Source organism: Amblyomma maculatum, unplaced genomic scaffold (genome assembly GCF_055883805.1).
Source record: "Amblyomma maculatum isolate TAMU_Amacu unplaced genomic scaffold, ASM5588380v1 scaffold_13, whole genome shotgun sequence".
Classification (NCBI taxonomy): Eukaryota; Metazoa; Arthropoda; class Arachnida; order Ixodida; family Ixodidae; genus Amblyomma; species Amblyomma maculatum.
Window position 1 is genome coordinate 2,123,788 of NW_028146738.1, and position 16,032 is coordinate 2,139,819.

The following is a 16,032-nucleotide window of genomic DNA, read 5'->3' on the forward strand; positions in this document are numbered from 1 at the left end:
ATATAAACTCGCGTAATCCGCCGTTCAAGGCCGCAATATATACATTCGCGAAAATTGCTCTTCGGCAATATGACACCACCACATGAAGCTAATTTTACAGAACTGAAGCCTTTGCAGAAATTTCAACTGCCTACGCATTTCAGTGTGTTGTCTGATCCGGTTGTGTCCATCGTACCGCCGGTACCGGCGGTAAATGTTTTATTCCAATCTAAGCCGCATTTTTTGCGCTTTTGCCATGGTTGTGAGCCAAGCAATAGAAAGATGGAAAGGTGGAGTGCGACACGCTTGTTTAGAGCTACGCTTGCAATACGAATATTTAGTGAGGACGAATATGTGGTGGGAACGACATATGCGCCAGCGTTCTGTGCACCAATGAGCGTGCACACAGGTCTGTACGTCATACCAACGTCATACGTTAAAATTCGAAGGCGTGAGCGATATTCCACAGGTGCATGCGGAGGCGCTGACGAATGTTTGCATGAACTTAGCTGCATGGATATGAATGAGAGTAGCGACGTCACTACAAGGATATAGGGAGCGATGAACATACAAATGGGCTCTACGTGCTAAGAGTCTAATTTTCAAGCTTTCATTCCGCTTAATAATTTAAGCAGCGACAAATTTTTTTTTCTGTCTGTAACAAACTATTGCCAGAGGGCTAGAAATTGCTGCTCAAAGACTCTTTGTTTGCTGCCGCATGTGCCTTCAGAACAACAATTCAAAATAGATATGCATCCAGTGTCGAAACCCATAGTGAGATTTTCATCGTTCGTTTATGGTGTTAAACCGCCTCTTCCCACTCTTTTATGTTCGGAAGCTCGCGGCTTACGATGGAAGACATCATGTACCAAAAGCCCTGGGCTCATCTGGGTCCCTTCTGCATCGGCATCGGCCTCGCCTGTATAGTCACCAGAAAGCCTGTCGTCACCTTGAACCCGGTAAGAATTATTTGATGCCAGAGTTTAACAGCGCTTGCACAGATATTTTACGCGTCAATCCCAGTAGTATCTTGCGCGTATTCAATCGCACACGTGAGGTCATCGAACATCAATATCATTCCTTTCCTTTGCCGATTGCCGCTTAGTGCCCAGTACTGCATGTGGCTGAGCGCTCCGTTTAAAGTTTGGTGATCTCCAATGGCGGTCGTAAGCACATTAAAAATGTATATTTCGCATTTATGCCTGCCACCTGTTCTTCTAAATACACAGCATTTCTTGTGTGCGCTCTTGTCCATTCGCATTGTTGTGTGACGTAGTTAAGTATAAAAAAATTATACAGGTTCGCTTAAATAAAGCGGGGATAGGGGCAACTGATAGAGGGATGAATGTATGTGTATGGACTTCCCATCGCCGATAAATAAATGCTGTAACCATTTCGGTAAGTGGACGTCGTATGGTTTTGTTTTTCTGCTCCATTGTGTTCATTCCTTTGCACCCTCACCTCCCCCCCCCCCTTCTTCACACACCTGCACAGTCACCAGACCCCCCATGGTCTTTTCTGGCATTTCGGCGCCAATTATAAATCGTGCCTTACAGCTTAATTTAAACCCGGCAGGTTCCTGAATGTTGGTATCCTCGCCCCACATACGGGTTAGTGAAGAGATATTGCAACTGAGGAATGGAAGCAATGTTTATTTTTCTTTTCGTTGTCCTATATATTTATGTACTTAACTGAACCTTTCACTTCTTCATTAAGTCTTCAATGGCTGCATTTCTTTTTGCTTCAAACTCAAAGTACGCCAACAGTGGAGAGTTCCTTTTCCGTATGCACACGCAATGCCTTGCGGTACAAACACCGTCCTTCTCCTTCATTTCGGTTGTGTGTCCCTTCGAAGCAAGTTCACCCAATCCCATTTTCATCCTCCTTAAATAGGCTATAGGGGATGGGGATCGATGCATCTACTTCAATCCATCTCACTTAGTTGTGCTCGGCTATGGCTTACGAAACAGGAGGATTGGATCGAGAGTACCCGAAGCACGAAGGAGGATGAGAACTGCCGCTACCCGAAACTATAGCGCAGTGGGGGCTATGGCCAGCTGCTAATCGGGCCCAAAAAGAAAGCACAGGACAATTAATAACCCGAGAAAGCACGCAGTAACTTTAGCAATGGGAGACGGGGCTTGAGGAGATGCGCGGAACAAGCTATCTTGAGAATGCAATGCATTTGGAATGCCTAAAGTGGAGGCGAAACAACAATCCTTTGAATTTCCGATTACCATGGCGAAGAACAGTTTTCGCCATGTGCTTGCTTGCTTGCTTGCTTTGCTTATGTCTCATTCCAGATGCGTAACACACGCACATGCAATTGTCTCACGTTGCCTGTTATGTTGATTCTCTTTAGGTGATTTGCTCCGGAGTAGGCAAGACGACTGGCTGGATTATCTTCCTTCTGTTATTTGCGATCGTAGCGTTGTGGTATAGTACTGCTTGATCAATTAAGTATAGCCCGCACGTTTACGCCGACGTCTGCTTGCGAGCCAGGAGCTGTTGCTGACCAGTTTGTAAGTATAACACACTTTTTGGTCGAGACGCACCAAACTCTTCTATGCGTAAGAGGGCTGCCTTATCCGCCGCAGTGCGACCGCCGGTCAACCGCGGTAGCCAACAAGAAACGAGTTGGCTGCGCGTGAACCACGCTTACGCAAGAGGAGTTTTGTGAATCTCTCGTACCAGATATCTCGACAAGGCGTCAACCCTTTGCGTGTGCGTGTGTGTAAAAGAAGACCGTAGCACTGCGCTCTTCTTTCGACGCTGCTGCTTTCGCAGGTTATGCAGCTTCGCTCTCTTGTTTAACTCGCTGCTTACTTTAGAAGGAGACGAAGAAAATGAGTTTTTCTTTGTATCTTCGTCCTGAAAGCAATCTCGATTGTTTTCACTTGGCCTAAACCTAAATGTTCGGATCAATAATCAGTTCAGTAGCTACTCTGCGACACGTTTTCGAATACAGGTTTTTCGTTCAGAATTCACAGGCGCAGATAGTAGGGCACAATACGTTTGTCAGACGCAGATGCCTTGTTGCTAGACAAGCCTGAAATAGTAACAACCACGGCAAGTAAAGGAAGATGAATCTTAGGGCCAAAACCCCCTGCGAGCAAGCAGCCTGGAAGATAAAAAATGCTCCCTTTTGAGCGTGCGCTGCCACTTTCCCATTCCCTTCCGACCGGACGGTGCTCTCCGCTTCTCCGGTCTGGCGGAGTTACCGTGCTCTGGCTGAGAGCGAGACCACGGGCGACGTGTCGCAGATCCTGCGGGCGCTGGGCTGGGTGTGCTCTTTCCTGTGTGCCGTGGCAGTGGTTTTCGGAGCGTACCGGTGGAACTGCGGCGACGGCGTGGACACCGCGCAGGCCGCTCTCTACGCAGCTGTGCACCGCACCGTGTGGGCCTTCGCCATTGCCTGGGTTGCCTTCGCCTGCGTCACCGGGAAAGCATGTGAGCACGACACAATCTCTCGCGAAGGCCCATGTTTGAACGCCTCGGCGCGTGCAGTGGCGAGTGAAACTTCAAAAACGTGGCACCATCAGTGCGCTGTTGGTTGGGTCAGGAATGCTGCTGGCGTGCTGGAAGACAGCGAGGATAAAGCGGCGGCGGCGGGGACGGCATACGCAATAGTGTGCTAATTATTAGCCACCATATTCGATATTGTCTTCTGAAGATAGTTGCTAGAGGGAAACTTTGTAGGGGCGGAGTTCCGTTATCGATGACGAAAAACAGAACGAGCGAATTAAAGCTGTGGGAGGTGGCAAGCCATTGAGAGAAAAAAAAAGAAAGAGGGGATGTGGGGGATGTGGGGGCTAGAGCCACGAAGGGCAAGTGTTCTTTATTAAAAATATACAGCCCAAGTAGATTGCTCCTAAGCCCTATAACGGAGCTTCTGGAAGCACTCCGGCGATACTTAGGCTCGACAAGGGTGCGGACGAGATTTCTCTTGCCTTGCGAGATTGCGAGCGCTGGAGAGGCGAAGCGAACCCTATTGCAAAGACGCACAGTGATAGGCATGTAGATATAAATAACATACTTGAAAAGGAACTCGAACGGTGATCTAACTGCCTCGCTTTTATTGAGAAATACGAGATTTGGTGTGAAAGACAACGCTTATGCAACAGCTACATGTCAAAAACATGTTTACTAAACAGCGCACCTGGCGGTGTCGCAGCCTTTTTTTGCGAGCGCGGCTTTCATGCAGTACAGCGCTGCCTCTTCAGTTGTAAGTTTTTCCCTGGGAAGAAAGCACGAATATGTTGCTCCAAACTTTGTTGCTACATTGAGACACCTTTCTGTGTCTCACAATGGCATCGACACCCCACCAGTCTAAACTTTGTAAACACAGATGCTATAGGATGTCTTGTTTCGTCTATTTTTGTTGGTATTACAGCCTGCCGTAGTTAAATTGGACTCCACGGTGCACTTGACAGTGACAAATAAAATTTCCTGGGCGCGTCGGATATCTCGTTATTAGCCCATCGCGGACAGCAGAGTTTTTTTTCGTGCCCAGGTTTTGTCAACAAGAGGATTACGCTGTCACCGTTAGCGCGCGTCTCCGATGAATAATCCCCAGATTAACGCGAGCCTTTCGCAGGTAGATCACGCTGAAGCAGCTACATAGGATTTCGAGCGCCTTAATTGTTTCTCTTTGTTTTTCGTATTCGAAACGATGAGTCGCACGAACGGCAGCTGTACCTAATTGCGTGCGTGCCCCTTTGAGAAGGAAACAACGTGATGCGTTTAACGACTCATTTCGGCGTCAGAAGGACGCTCTGTATCAGCCGCACTGGTACCAAATGTATGCGTCTCCGCAGCTATCACCCCAGTTTCGGCTCACCATAATGCCGCAAGTAGGCATCTGCAAGACCAAAAAAAAAAAAAAAGAAATTTGATAGAGGAGGCAACTTGGTTTTGAGAAAGCAACCATCACTTTGCCGTTGTTCATTGGGGCTGTTATTACCTACCCTTTGAGAGATATGTCGCTGTCAGCTGTTCTTTATATGCCTGCGCCTCCGTAATGGCGTCAATGAGCTGATCTTACGTTCCTTTGCTGACCATGTCACGTTTAGAAAGTTCGGGTGAGTTTCCGTTTGGGTGAGGAACGTATGGCATAATGGCCGAGAATGGCCACGCTACATTTATCTCGAGGAAGATGTCTTAACGGTTAGTCGTCTTCTTTGTCCGTTGTTACAGAAATCCGAGCCTACAATGGCCTGCAGAGAGTGAGCCATATTTTGACTTAAGGTCGGAGCCAGGTGCAGAGAAACACAAGACTTCTGTTTATTTAAATTGATATCAGCATATTTCTGCAATAATTTAAATAAGAAATTCCATTACGTCATTTTGTCATTACGTTGAGCACAACGTAAAACATGTGCAAAAGATCTATAGGCCAGTGGTTTGCCCTTAAGCAATTTAAGAGCACTTACACAACATCCACAGAAGTTCGAAGTCCAGAGTCGGAGGGGTGAGGACAAAAGTTCGTATCACCGCAGATAGATCTGGAACCCTAGGCTTACATTTCATGCCGCACTGAAAGGTCAAGTACAAATGCTGTGGGCTGTATATTTTTTACAAATGGCGTACCTGATGATTATATGTACTGAACGCAGACCCCCCCCCCCCCCCCCATCCTTATGAAAGAATTGAAAATCGAGAGCATGACGAAACACTGGTGTAATGTCCCGAATATTCTCCTCGTATGCCGAAAAGGCTGTGCTCGATTTACAGTGCCACCAGGTACCGGTTTTTCAAAGTGTACAAGCTCTGCCTTGCTTCGTGCTTGTCTGTCTCTGAGGGAAAATTGGTAGGGAGAGAGGTATTTGGTCAGACCAGATAGTCGCCAACGTTCTTAGCGGTTTAGAAAAGGACCGCCCATTTTCTAAATTGTATCGCCTTCTTTTCGTTTCCTTTCGAACAAAACCCTGACCTAAGACATAACATTGAAAGAGTGTATCAAGATGCTTTTTACGCGCAAATGAGGAACTATTTTAGGCACTGGAGTCTAACAAACCACCTCGGGAGGGTAATGTAATTTAATACTATCAGACGCCCTGCGATATCGTCGCGCCAATGGGCGAGAGTGCGCAGAAGCATTTGTATGCTGGAGCTTGGTGCAGGGCTGGTGGGCGACTTCCTGTCCTGGCCGGCTTTCGGTCCCCTGAGCCGCATGACGCCACTGGTATTCCTGCTGCATCCCCTGGTGCAGAACATCTTCACAGCCTACGTCCGAGAGAGGGTGCAGGCCGACCAGCTGATGGCTGTGAGTAGCCTCACGTGACCTCCGCTGGGAGGGCTCTGCTCTATCCACTTCTCTTAACTGCGTCTAAGCTGCCGCTGTGCTTGGCTGTGTGTAACCAGTTTTGTGCGGACGTAGTATAAAGATTCCATTTCGACTCTAGTGGACGTTTTTTCATCTCACCGTTAAAGTTTAAAGCGATGACACACAACAATTATCGCTTAAGACGCCCAATGGGTGCTGCCAGCGAGTAGGCTAGGGCATAATAGCCGCAATAAGACTAACTAGATACCAAATATTTTCTAATGCGAGATCCGTGAAGGCGAAAACTGTCCGCGGCGTATCTGGAGCCGTTGCCACGTGCCAATTGGGAGCTGGAAAGAGCTGCTTTCCACCTACCGCGGTTAGTGCATGGACGAACCACGAATATCAGCAGTGCGGACATTATTAATATACATAAGCAAAGCCGGAAGGGCGCGTGTTTTCGCATTTGTTTCCACATCAGGCAACCTGATGCCCTAAATATGTTTTCGGTTAATATGGCTTCGTGGTCACTATAGGTTAATCATTGGTTAGAACGTCTTCCTGAAGTTCATAATGCACTGTGGACGTAAACAGCAGCAGAAAAAAAAAAAATAACCGCGTACACTTAACACTCCCATTGCCCCTTTTCTGGAAAGTCGATGCATCAGCTATATAGTACTCGACCGACCCTTCCGAGAACATATCCATCGTGCATTCGAAAGATGTTCTGAACAAGGGTTAAGGGGGGAGGGGAGGGGGTGCTCTTACTTCGCAAGCCGAGCCAACATTTCGACAAATGGACTTGTCTTCGTTTGAGCGAAGATAAGTCCACTTGTCGAAACGTTGGCTTGACTTGCGAACTGGAGCTTCCCCTCCTCCACCCTTGTGCAGTGCTCTTTCATACATCTTCTTTCGCTCTACAATGCATTCGAGTGGGAATTCTCGAAGTGCTCACTAAGCTACATCAACGCAGCAATTGTGTCGTTTTATCCTTTTCGAAGTAATAGTGTCTTATTAGTGACGCTTGTATGCTCTTCTACCCATTCTCACTTCAATTTAGGTTCAGAGTAACAGACAGGAAATGAGAAACATGAATTTTTAAGTGGTTAACGAAACATTAGTGCCGTTCGTTATACAATCCCTAATAGTCAGTCGTATCGTCTGCTCTGACTGACAATGTGTTCTCTTTGCGCCTCTGCCATTCACAGCTGTTCCTGTTCTGCGGTCTGATCGTGCTCGGCTACCTGGGCGCGGTGGTGTGCAGCGTGTTGGCAGACGCACCGTTGCACTCACTCGAACAGCTGTTCTGCGAGCGCCTAGGCCTAAGTGCTGCCGGTCGCGAGGGCTGTCCGCGTCGCTTCCTGGAAGTGGCCAAGCCCGTGCTCAAGGCCCTTCCGCTGCCGAGCTGCACCAAGATCACCATCCTCGGCGAGAAAGCGCACGCCGGAAGCTACAGCGGCGGCGGAGGCACTGACGCCAACCGGCTGCCTCCCGACTGCCGCCTCTGAGACGGGCGGCGACGCTGCAGAGATGCTCACGGACACACGGCGGTGTCAGGCCACATTCCCACTGTGGCACTCGTGCGTTGTGCTTGTCCGGAGGCGTACGCGTCCGTGTCCTGGGCTAGACGGCGACGACGGCTTGTGAAACAGAGGGGGCCCCGAAGACGAGGTGCAGCAGGAGCGCGTCTCTCGTTTTCTTACGCTTTTCACACCACCGTGGGGCTGGAGGAGGCTCAGACGGTCACGTGGTCGACTCGCTCCCGGGGTCCGACGCGACGCGCTCCCACGACGCCTTTGATTAGTTAGATTCCCTAAATCTGACTACTCATGGGCCTTGTTCCATTTCTTCTTCCACAAGCGGCTATAGCTGGCGCACATTGCACGAACGTTCATTTACGCATGGTTCTGCCATGTGTGCGCGGCTGCTGCACTACCATTTGTGTATCCGCATTGTAGGTTCAGATAGGCTGCTGCGACGGTGCGTCCGGACGACCAGTTGTTGCGCAAAATAGCAAAGCGGAAGGAGGTGAGACAAAACAAGAGAGGCCTGCAAGGGTCAAGCCGGCCGTGAGATAGCCTTTCATTCTTTGGAATCACCTTGTGCCTTTGACAGGCCCGGCTCTTTTCGTGCGGCCAGTTATGTCACCGCTGTTGAACATGATCTGTGCGAAACTCGACGCGTCAAGTACAGTGGCCTTTAGAGGCGGAGGTCGGAGCGAGCCCAAGAGAAATGAGTGTTCAGAAACCAAGGTTGTCCCGAGAGTTACTGAGTGTGACTACCAAAGGAAGAAAGTTATTAGCGGATTCACGAGCTCATTGTGCACTTCCTAGGCTGTGAGGTGGCGGAATCTTTACTGCTGAGCACAACCGCTCTGAATGCCCGGCTCTCCAGGCAACACCTATCGATCAGCATTTCTGCGTGTCCGAACGCAACGCATGGAGAAAAATGGCACAGTTGCGAATGAGCGAGTCTCCATGCTGGATACCAGGTTTACGCCGAGATGAAATAGAGCCTTAAGTCTACGGCTTAGACCTACGGCCCTAGGTCTACGTAGTGCTCAGTAAGAGCACGGCGATCCAGCGAGAAGCCTCCGCTTTTATTTGTACGCCATCTTTCTTTTCTCCCTCGTCCATGATGCGTAGGCCACAATTTGAAATAAACGAGTAGCACGAAGATTTGCCGCTCGGCTCACCGGGCAAATGCGATGCGAAATATCTCAACTCGTCCAAGTGCACGCCGATGCAAAATAAAAATTTACACTTTACTAACATGCTCTAGAATGGCCACTCCGTTCGCACAAGTTCGAAGCGTACTTGTTTTATTGCATAACTTTCCTCTAAGAGCCTTAAGAGCTTCTGCACAGTTCAGAGCAGCACTAAAAAAGGCTTTACTTGAAAGTAAGCTGAGCCTTTCCTTCTATATTCCCCGTACCTGTACTACATAAAATGCACCATTGTTCTCCAGTGTAAGCCACTACTGCCAACAATTTGTCTGGCAGTGAAGGTAACGCATAGTGCCAGTGGCGCCATCGTGCGGACAGCACGCTTCATTCCAGTATTTGCGCGCACGCAGAAAGTTACACGAGTTCAACGAATCTGCTTCGGATTTGTTCCTAATGTTCCTATTCTGTTCGTGCGCGGCTCCCCGGGGTTCGCCCATGGGGGAGAAAAACAGTCCCTTAAGTGTCATAAGAAGCAGTTTAGAAAAGGCGTTGTTTGAGTACTGTCAGTGCACGTTTATCAAGCGACGGAGATTCCCACTCAGCATATCATGACTAGAGCAATATTGTTTGTTTCAACAGAGATATATAGTTTATTCCTGTGTTGAAAATGTTGAAAAGAGTATGTTTATTTACACAAAGTACGTGGCCAAAGTAGATGAAGGCATAGAGTATAAGAATGCCGCTCGCGTGGAATCGAAGGCACCGGCGTAATAGCTTGCCCAAAGCCTTCTTTCAGACATTTATTTGCTTGAAAGCCTTCGGAGAGGCACTTGTCACGAGTGTTTCAACTGTTGTGTCATAACTACTATTGTTATCTCTTATCGTCTCTTTGGTATTTCGCTTCAAACCCAAGAGTTGTCGCTCAGGTCGACCCTTTCCAAAGTGCGATACACGTTGTAAATAAAGGCACGCGTCACAGGGAATGGTCATATTTTATTCCTCTCTCATTGCCTTCAAAACTGTACATATCAACAATGTACGCAAATCATATAATAAAAATAAATATCCTGTTTTCATGGCGTGTCTGAGACCCCTTTGCACCCTACTCAACCACATTTTGGTATATACATATATTCAGGGTATATGTATAAGCATGTACATATGCCGATATCCATGGGCGACCTCTCTCCCCCGTCCTCTTCACGAAGTGAGGAAAAAAACTCAAAATATACAGAATTACAGAAATCCAGGAAGAGAACTGAAGCTAGCTAGAAAAAGATTTGCACACACCGGCTTGCTGGCGGTTAAATCAAGGAAGCACTGCTCCAGCCCTTGAGTACAAAAACTATGTTAAGACTGTAGAGAGCTTGGAAGCCCATTCATTTTGTCTCCAAGGGCGGGAGAGGACATGGAGGAGCGCCTCTTGGATCGCTTCCTAGTTACGAAAGTTATCGTGGGCTTTCTTTCCAGTTCGGAACCTCTCGACAGGAACAATAGAAAATCTAAAACGTAGCGCCTTCGCCAAAAGTAGCCAATCTGTGAGGTTCTCGTCTCACACGCGCAGCGGAGCCCTTCAAGCTTCCATATATAGCAAGAGGTCTTCAGAGGTACGGGAAAAATATTCGCCTTTACCTTAAAAAGATATAGAGCGTGAATGGCGCATAAATGCTGCCCTCTGTGACTAAGAAGCGAACCATGCTGTCAGGTTACTTTTGTATAAGTACTTTCTTACCAGTTTTTTTAGATGTTAGTGCGTCCAGGCGCGCTGAGAACCAACATGCAGAACCAACTGGCTCCTATCATAGCAGTGCTTGCAAATTCCACCTTCTCGTGCCGCTATCAAGGAATAAAAAAACACAAAAATGCGCCATGGGAGAGCGGGTGCGTAATAATTGTAGTATATTCTTCAGATCGCCATGAAATTTGACCCGTAAAAATTTTGGGGCCTCATAATGAAAGCGGCAGTTGGACGAAAACTTCTCTGCAGGCCAAGGCCAATCACAATAAAATATAAAACAGTATAGACGCCGACCGTCATGACTAAGGTTTCGAACGGAAGCCGATATGCCTTGGCTTGAATTTTCTTTAAATTATGGCTGGGGTTTGCGTTTTTAAGTTCTTTATTTTTAAAACGGTTGCTGCTGCCGGACACTTAAGGACAACCGCAGTCCGCGGAACCATCGAATGTGGTGACGGGCAAGTAGGCTGGGCCAGCAACTGTCAATGATAGCGTTTTGTTTTTATCTCAAAATCTCCTTCTGAGCAGCTCTAATGCCTGAAAATGGCTGTGTACTGATGCTTTCAGAGCCTCTACTTTGATCTCTAAATGGACGATTCTTATATTTATAGCTACTTTGCTTGCTTTTAAGGACAACTTAGATCATGCACACTGCACAGAACTCGAGTCGTGTATTGATAAGCACGCGCAATGAGGAGCTCTCAACGCAATTTTTTTTTTGTCCTCATTCTCGTGTGGCATTTAAGCCGTGCGAGAAAAAACATGCATTCGTAATTCATGTGCTTAAGAACTAACACAGTTTAAACGTCACGGGTTTGTTGAAACAGGTTTAACGGCCACACTACGTACGGTAAATCACGTTGTCCGCGGTGGCAACGTTTATGAGTGAAAACAGGGCTGTCCCTTCAAATTGTTATAAGTGAGCATAACTTCCATTTTGCAAGTGTTTTCGTTGTGACATGATCGAACACCTTTCAAGGTTTGGATTTGGGGAACCTCATACAAGCTAGCATAGTCTTTTGTACAGCCTAACATCTGCTGCTTTAGTTCACTATTTTTGGGGTTAAAACGAACTTTGTTTTCAGTTCCACAGATATGGCCTTTGCTTATTAGTTACAATTCACAAATGACCTCGCAATGGCATCTGTAATTAAGTCTGGAAAACAGTACGTCTATTGTTTTGCTTGCATGGCTGCATTACCTTTTCAATGAACGAAGAAGCAAAGAAGTGAAAGGAAGACTGATTAGCATATGTACCTTGAATGTTTATCCAATTCCGTTAAAGTATGTGTTCAATCTGCCGTTTTATTTCAACTACACCACTTTGTCCGGCAATCATTACCGAACTGCGGTCAGTCCCTCATAGCGGCTACATGGAATTTGAGCAGAGGCCAGTAACAGAAGCAACCGGATCTGCTGAGAAATGATAATGATGATGCTGCTGCTGCTGCTGCTGCTGCTGCTGATGATGATGATGATGATGATGATTTAAAATATTCATTTTAATATTAACATGTTCTTTCTGTCCGGGAGGGGTCCTGAGTCCAGGACTTCTGCAGCGACTGCCGCAAAACTGGCCTTGTCCAGCGACTTGACCTAGTCATCCAAGCACGAGTTCGAGCTCCCTATTGTGTTAAGGCAGGCTTAGAAAGGGGTCATATTCATACTATCAACAGGGAGATAGGAAAGCGTCTGATTGGGTAGAAGCAGCCCTCGTGCAGGCATTGTGAAATCAAGGAGTGGATTAGCTATATGCGAAAGTACTGGAAGATATATAGAGCAGTGCAGCAACTATAGGCCTCCAGAGAGAAGGTAATAAAATAGAATAAGAAACGCTGTTACAAAAGAAGGCACGAAATAAGATAGAAATCAAGAAAAAAATGACATTCAGGACATGTAATGCGAACGTAAGATAGCCGACACTCTCTAAAAGTGACAGAGTGTATTCCAAAGGACTTCAAGCGTAACAGGGGCGGCAGAACGTTAGGTGAGCGGATGAGAGTAGGAAGTTTCTGGGAAACAAATGATGCAGCTGCAGGACCGGTGAATTAGAACGAATATGGAATAGGCGTTTGCCCTACAGTGGGCATAGTCAGGCTGGTGAAGGTGGTGGTAGTGATGATGATGATGATGATGATGATGATGATGATGATGTTGATAATTGTGGTTCCGGGCTGAGGTGGCATGCCCAGGTGGTGTACGTTGTATAAGGGACATTTAACACAATACGGGCATAAGTTAGGGCAGAGTTTGGAGTGTAGATTGTGCAGGAAGCTCAAATGAGTGTCTTTGAGGCTGTAGTCAGACGGCCTGCTCTGGAATAGATCGTTTGTGTGGTTGTGAACACCATTGACTGCCCAGTCGTTGATGCCGGAGCCTACTTGCATACATCTATGAGGATTGAGGGCTGCGGCAGTTCCTAGGACACGGGTGCCGCTTGTGCGGGCACGACGTGTGTGGTGTGCACGCTTTCTTCCAGGAAGGGACTTGTGGCCAGGGGTACATATAACAATACGACTTTGAAAGAGACAGTGGCCAATGGTTTTGGGATTCTAGCCACGTACGGGGGTACTACGTCCTTGCGTTGGTTTCGGCATGCTAGCTGGGAGTCTACCTGCGAGACATGCTATGCCATCATGCTACCTGTGGAACGTGTGCTGTGTTTGTCGGCCAGAGACGATCGCTAGCGCTATGGCTGCTTTCTCAGCTTCCAGTGTCGTGGCAACTGGTGATAAATATAGTCGCGACCGCACCTACAACTTGGTAAAATACACTGATGTTTTTTGCTCTGCGGTCGGTGTAGTGGGCTGCATCAGTGCAGCAGGTCTTTGGTGATTAGTGCCTTCGCTCTCGTTTTTATTCGTTCTATCTGGTAGCCAGGATACATATTTCTGGGGTTAGGTGCAATTTGTAGGCGGTCGCTGATGGCTGTTGAGAGTGCTGCCGGTTGGCTGCACTGGCCTGTTTTATGCCGAATGAAGCGTCGCACTCTCCACTCCACTCCACTCCTGACATCAAGAAGGCGTGGAAAGATTTGCAGCAATAGGATAACCTCTGGCCATCTTCACTTAACCCCACGGCCGCACTTTTTGTCAGGAATTAAACATTTGGTCAGCATACGCGCAGACTATAGCATCAAACCAGTTACTGTTACAAAACGTGGACCTGGTACGTGTAACGTTTTTCGACACCTGTTATTCTCTCCCAAACTCTTTTTCGCTATAAGCTGCAGTCAAAACGACGACGAAGCCATGTTTCAAGAGACCAACACCACCAACAAAGACGACGAAGCTGTAGCCGATGGAAGCCCAACCTCAGGACACCCAGATGACAGTGACGCAGCTTTCGAAGCCAGTGCTGTAGTAGCTGTCGTTACGCTTGCAACCTTAGCTCTAGTTTGACGTGGCGCCACGAAATTACGCCGCCGGGCATCATCAGGAAGAGATCTGTGCTGTGTTCGCTGAAGGCACAGGTCAGATATCCAGCGATGTTGTATCGTCGCGAGGACGTGCAAGGGATAACCTACCTGCTCGGCATCGGCATCCTGGCTGCCGCATGCATTCTTGCCCGCATCTTCGCTAACCACATCGTGTTTAGCCGCAACTTCGGACCAGTGTTCGACAGCGACGATCCTGAACCCGAGGCTGCAAACTTGGAGAGCAGCGGTGGTGTTTAGAATGACGCAACGGCCGCTTGTCCCAGTGCTCTCGGTCATGAGATGAGGCAACGACGACCGCGGAAACACCTTGAAGAATAGTGCTTTAGGACCATGTTGTCGCCAGAAGGTGCACCGGAGAAGCTATAGACAGGCGGCCAACGTCCGACTAGAAGCCTATCGTGGCACCGCTTGGCACCAGGGCTCAGTTAAAGGCAGCTGGTTCGACTTGGCTGCCGCTGCCGGCGCCGCCAAAGATTCCGCTGTGGCCTACTTCCCACCAGTGCCACTAGCTCACCAACGAACGAGTTTAAAGAGGTATGTGGAGGGGTAGCGCACTTCGACGGAGACCAGCGGCCGTGCTTTCTACCACAATGCCGAAAGCTGAGCGTCCCGTAGTCAAGACGATGTGTGTATGTTGGACAGCGGCGGAGACTAAAAACTGATGCACTGCCCTGACATTTTATGGTCTACCTCAGATATTCTAGGACTGGTGTCACGGTTAGGAGAACATGCGGCAATAGGGCCAGGCGTGGATGTCCAACCGCTTTGACTGTGCCGTTTATTTTTGTGTTCGTCTGTGCCTTTTCTTGAGCTTCTTTTTTAAACCAGCGTTCATGATCAGTGTTAACATTTCTTCACTTTCTTGAGTGCCTTCGAATGACATGCAAATAAAAGAAAAAAAAGCTGCGAGGTCTTTAGGTTCTCACAACGCCGGTGCTATCATGCCATTCCCAGAAAGAATAGGAGTCATGGTATGTTTAGCGCGACTTTGTCAGATCTAGACGCTGTGTTACTACCACTCATAATTCAGCACGTTCATTACGTGCGATATAAATAGTGCTAGAAACATTACTGTGGAAATATTCCGAGGATTGGCTAAGAATGTTCGCTCTCTCTACGCAGTAAATACGTGTGCTGCGAGTTTCGAGATACAGGGCGACGCAGGATGAAAAATGCAAGGCCATCTCTGTCGCAGTCCGCTTCCAGGCGGAGCCAGGAGAATATTCGGAAGCTAACTTTCAGACATGTGTTTCCACTATTGTGACCGCGTGTTGAGTTGGTGTACCTCCATTAATAGTGGTATGGTGTGCTGCATGGTGTTAGACGCATCAAAGTTCCAATGGCTGCGAAGAACACTCCTGTGCTTTCGTTTTATGGGATTTAATGTCGCAAAGGGACTCATGGTATTACGAACGCCGTAGTGGAGGTCTCCAGATGGTTTCGACCACCTGGTGTTTGTTAACTTACTCTGACATTGTACAGTACCCGGTGATCAGATCTATGTTCGGAGGCCTAGGCTTTACTGCAGCTTGGGAAGAGTAGACGAGACATCGAGACAAGAGCAGCAAGGGAGGAGACGCAAAGAAATATTTTTTGAACAACTTTTTACATGGGGAGATACATGTTGAGGGAAGAAGACGGATCCTTTGGTAGAGACAATTTCCCCCGCTTAAATACGGCCGGTTATCCCCAGTTCCCTAGTAGGTAAACAAAGTACATCTGTACAGTCCAACCAGTGGGGCCCAAGAGATCCCTCGAGAGGCCGCCCACGGCCATTGGTGGCACTAGAACCTCCGCGCACATCTTTCGGTGGCGAGAGCCAACTTCTCTGATGACGGATGGCGATCCTCTGCTGATGGTGGAGATTCTGCACCAAGGCGTAAGAGCCCGAGAAGTCGTCCGTTGGTGGATGTCATTTCCCCAGCGGTTACTTCACAGAAGGTCGC

At 48.0% G+C, this 16,032-nt stretch overlaps 1 protein-coding gene across 4 annotated transcripts in view; it reads left to right on the forward strand.

The window, feature by feature from the left end:
• LOC146172100 (nose resistant to fluoxetine protein 6-like) overlaps positions 1-9,983 on the forward strand; it is a 248,137-nt gene extending 238,154 nt beyond the window's left edge. For 3 of the 4 annotated variants that reach the window (XM_084585943.1, XM_084585945.1, XM_084585946.1), the window contains exons 12-15: positions 818-938; positions 3,243-3,429; positions 6,102-6,244; positions 7,453-9,983. In XM_084585943.1, the coding sequence (XP_084442069.1) occupies positions 818-938; positions 3,243-3,429; positions 6,102-6,244; positions 7,453-7,752 (751 nt within the window). In that variant the 3' untranslated portion in view covers positions 7,753-9,983. The remainder of the gene's footprint in view (positions 1-817; positions 939-3,242; positions 3,430-6,101; positions 6,245-7,452) is intronic. The other variant, XM_084585944.1, reaches the window with a different exon arrangement.
• The last annotated feature ends 6,049 nt before the right edge of the window (positions 9,984-16,032 follow it).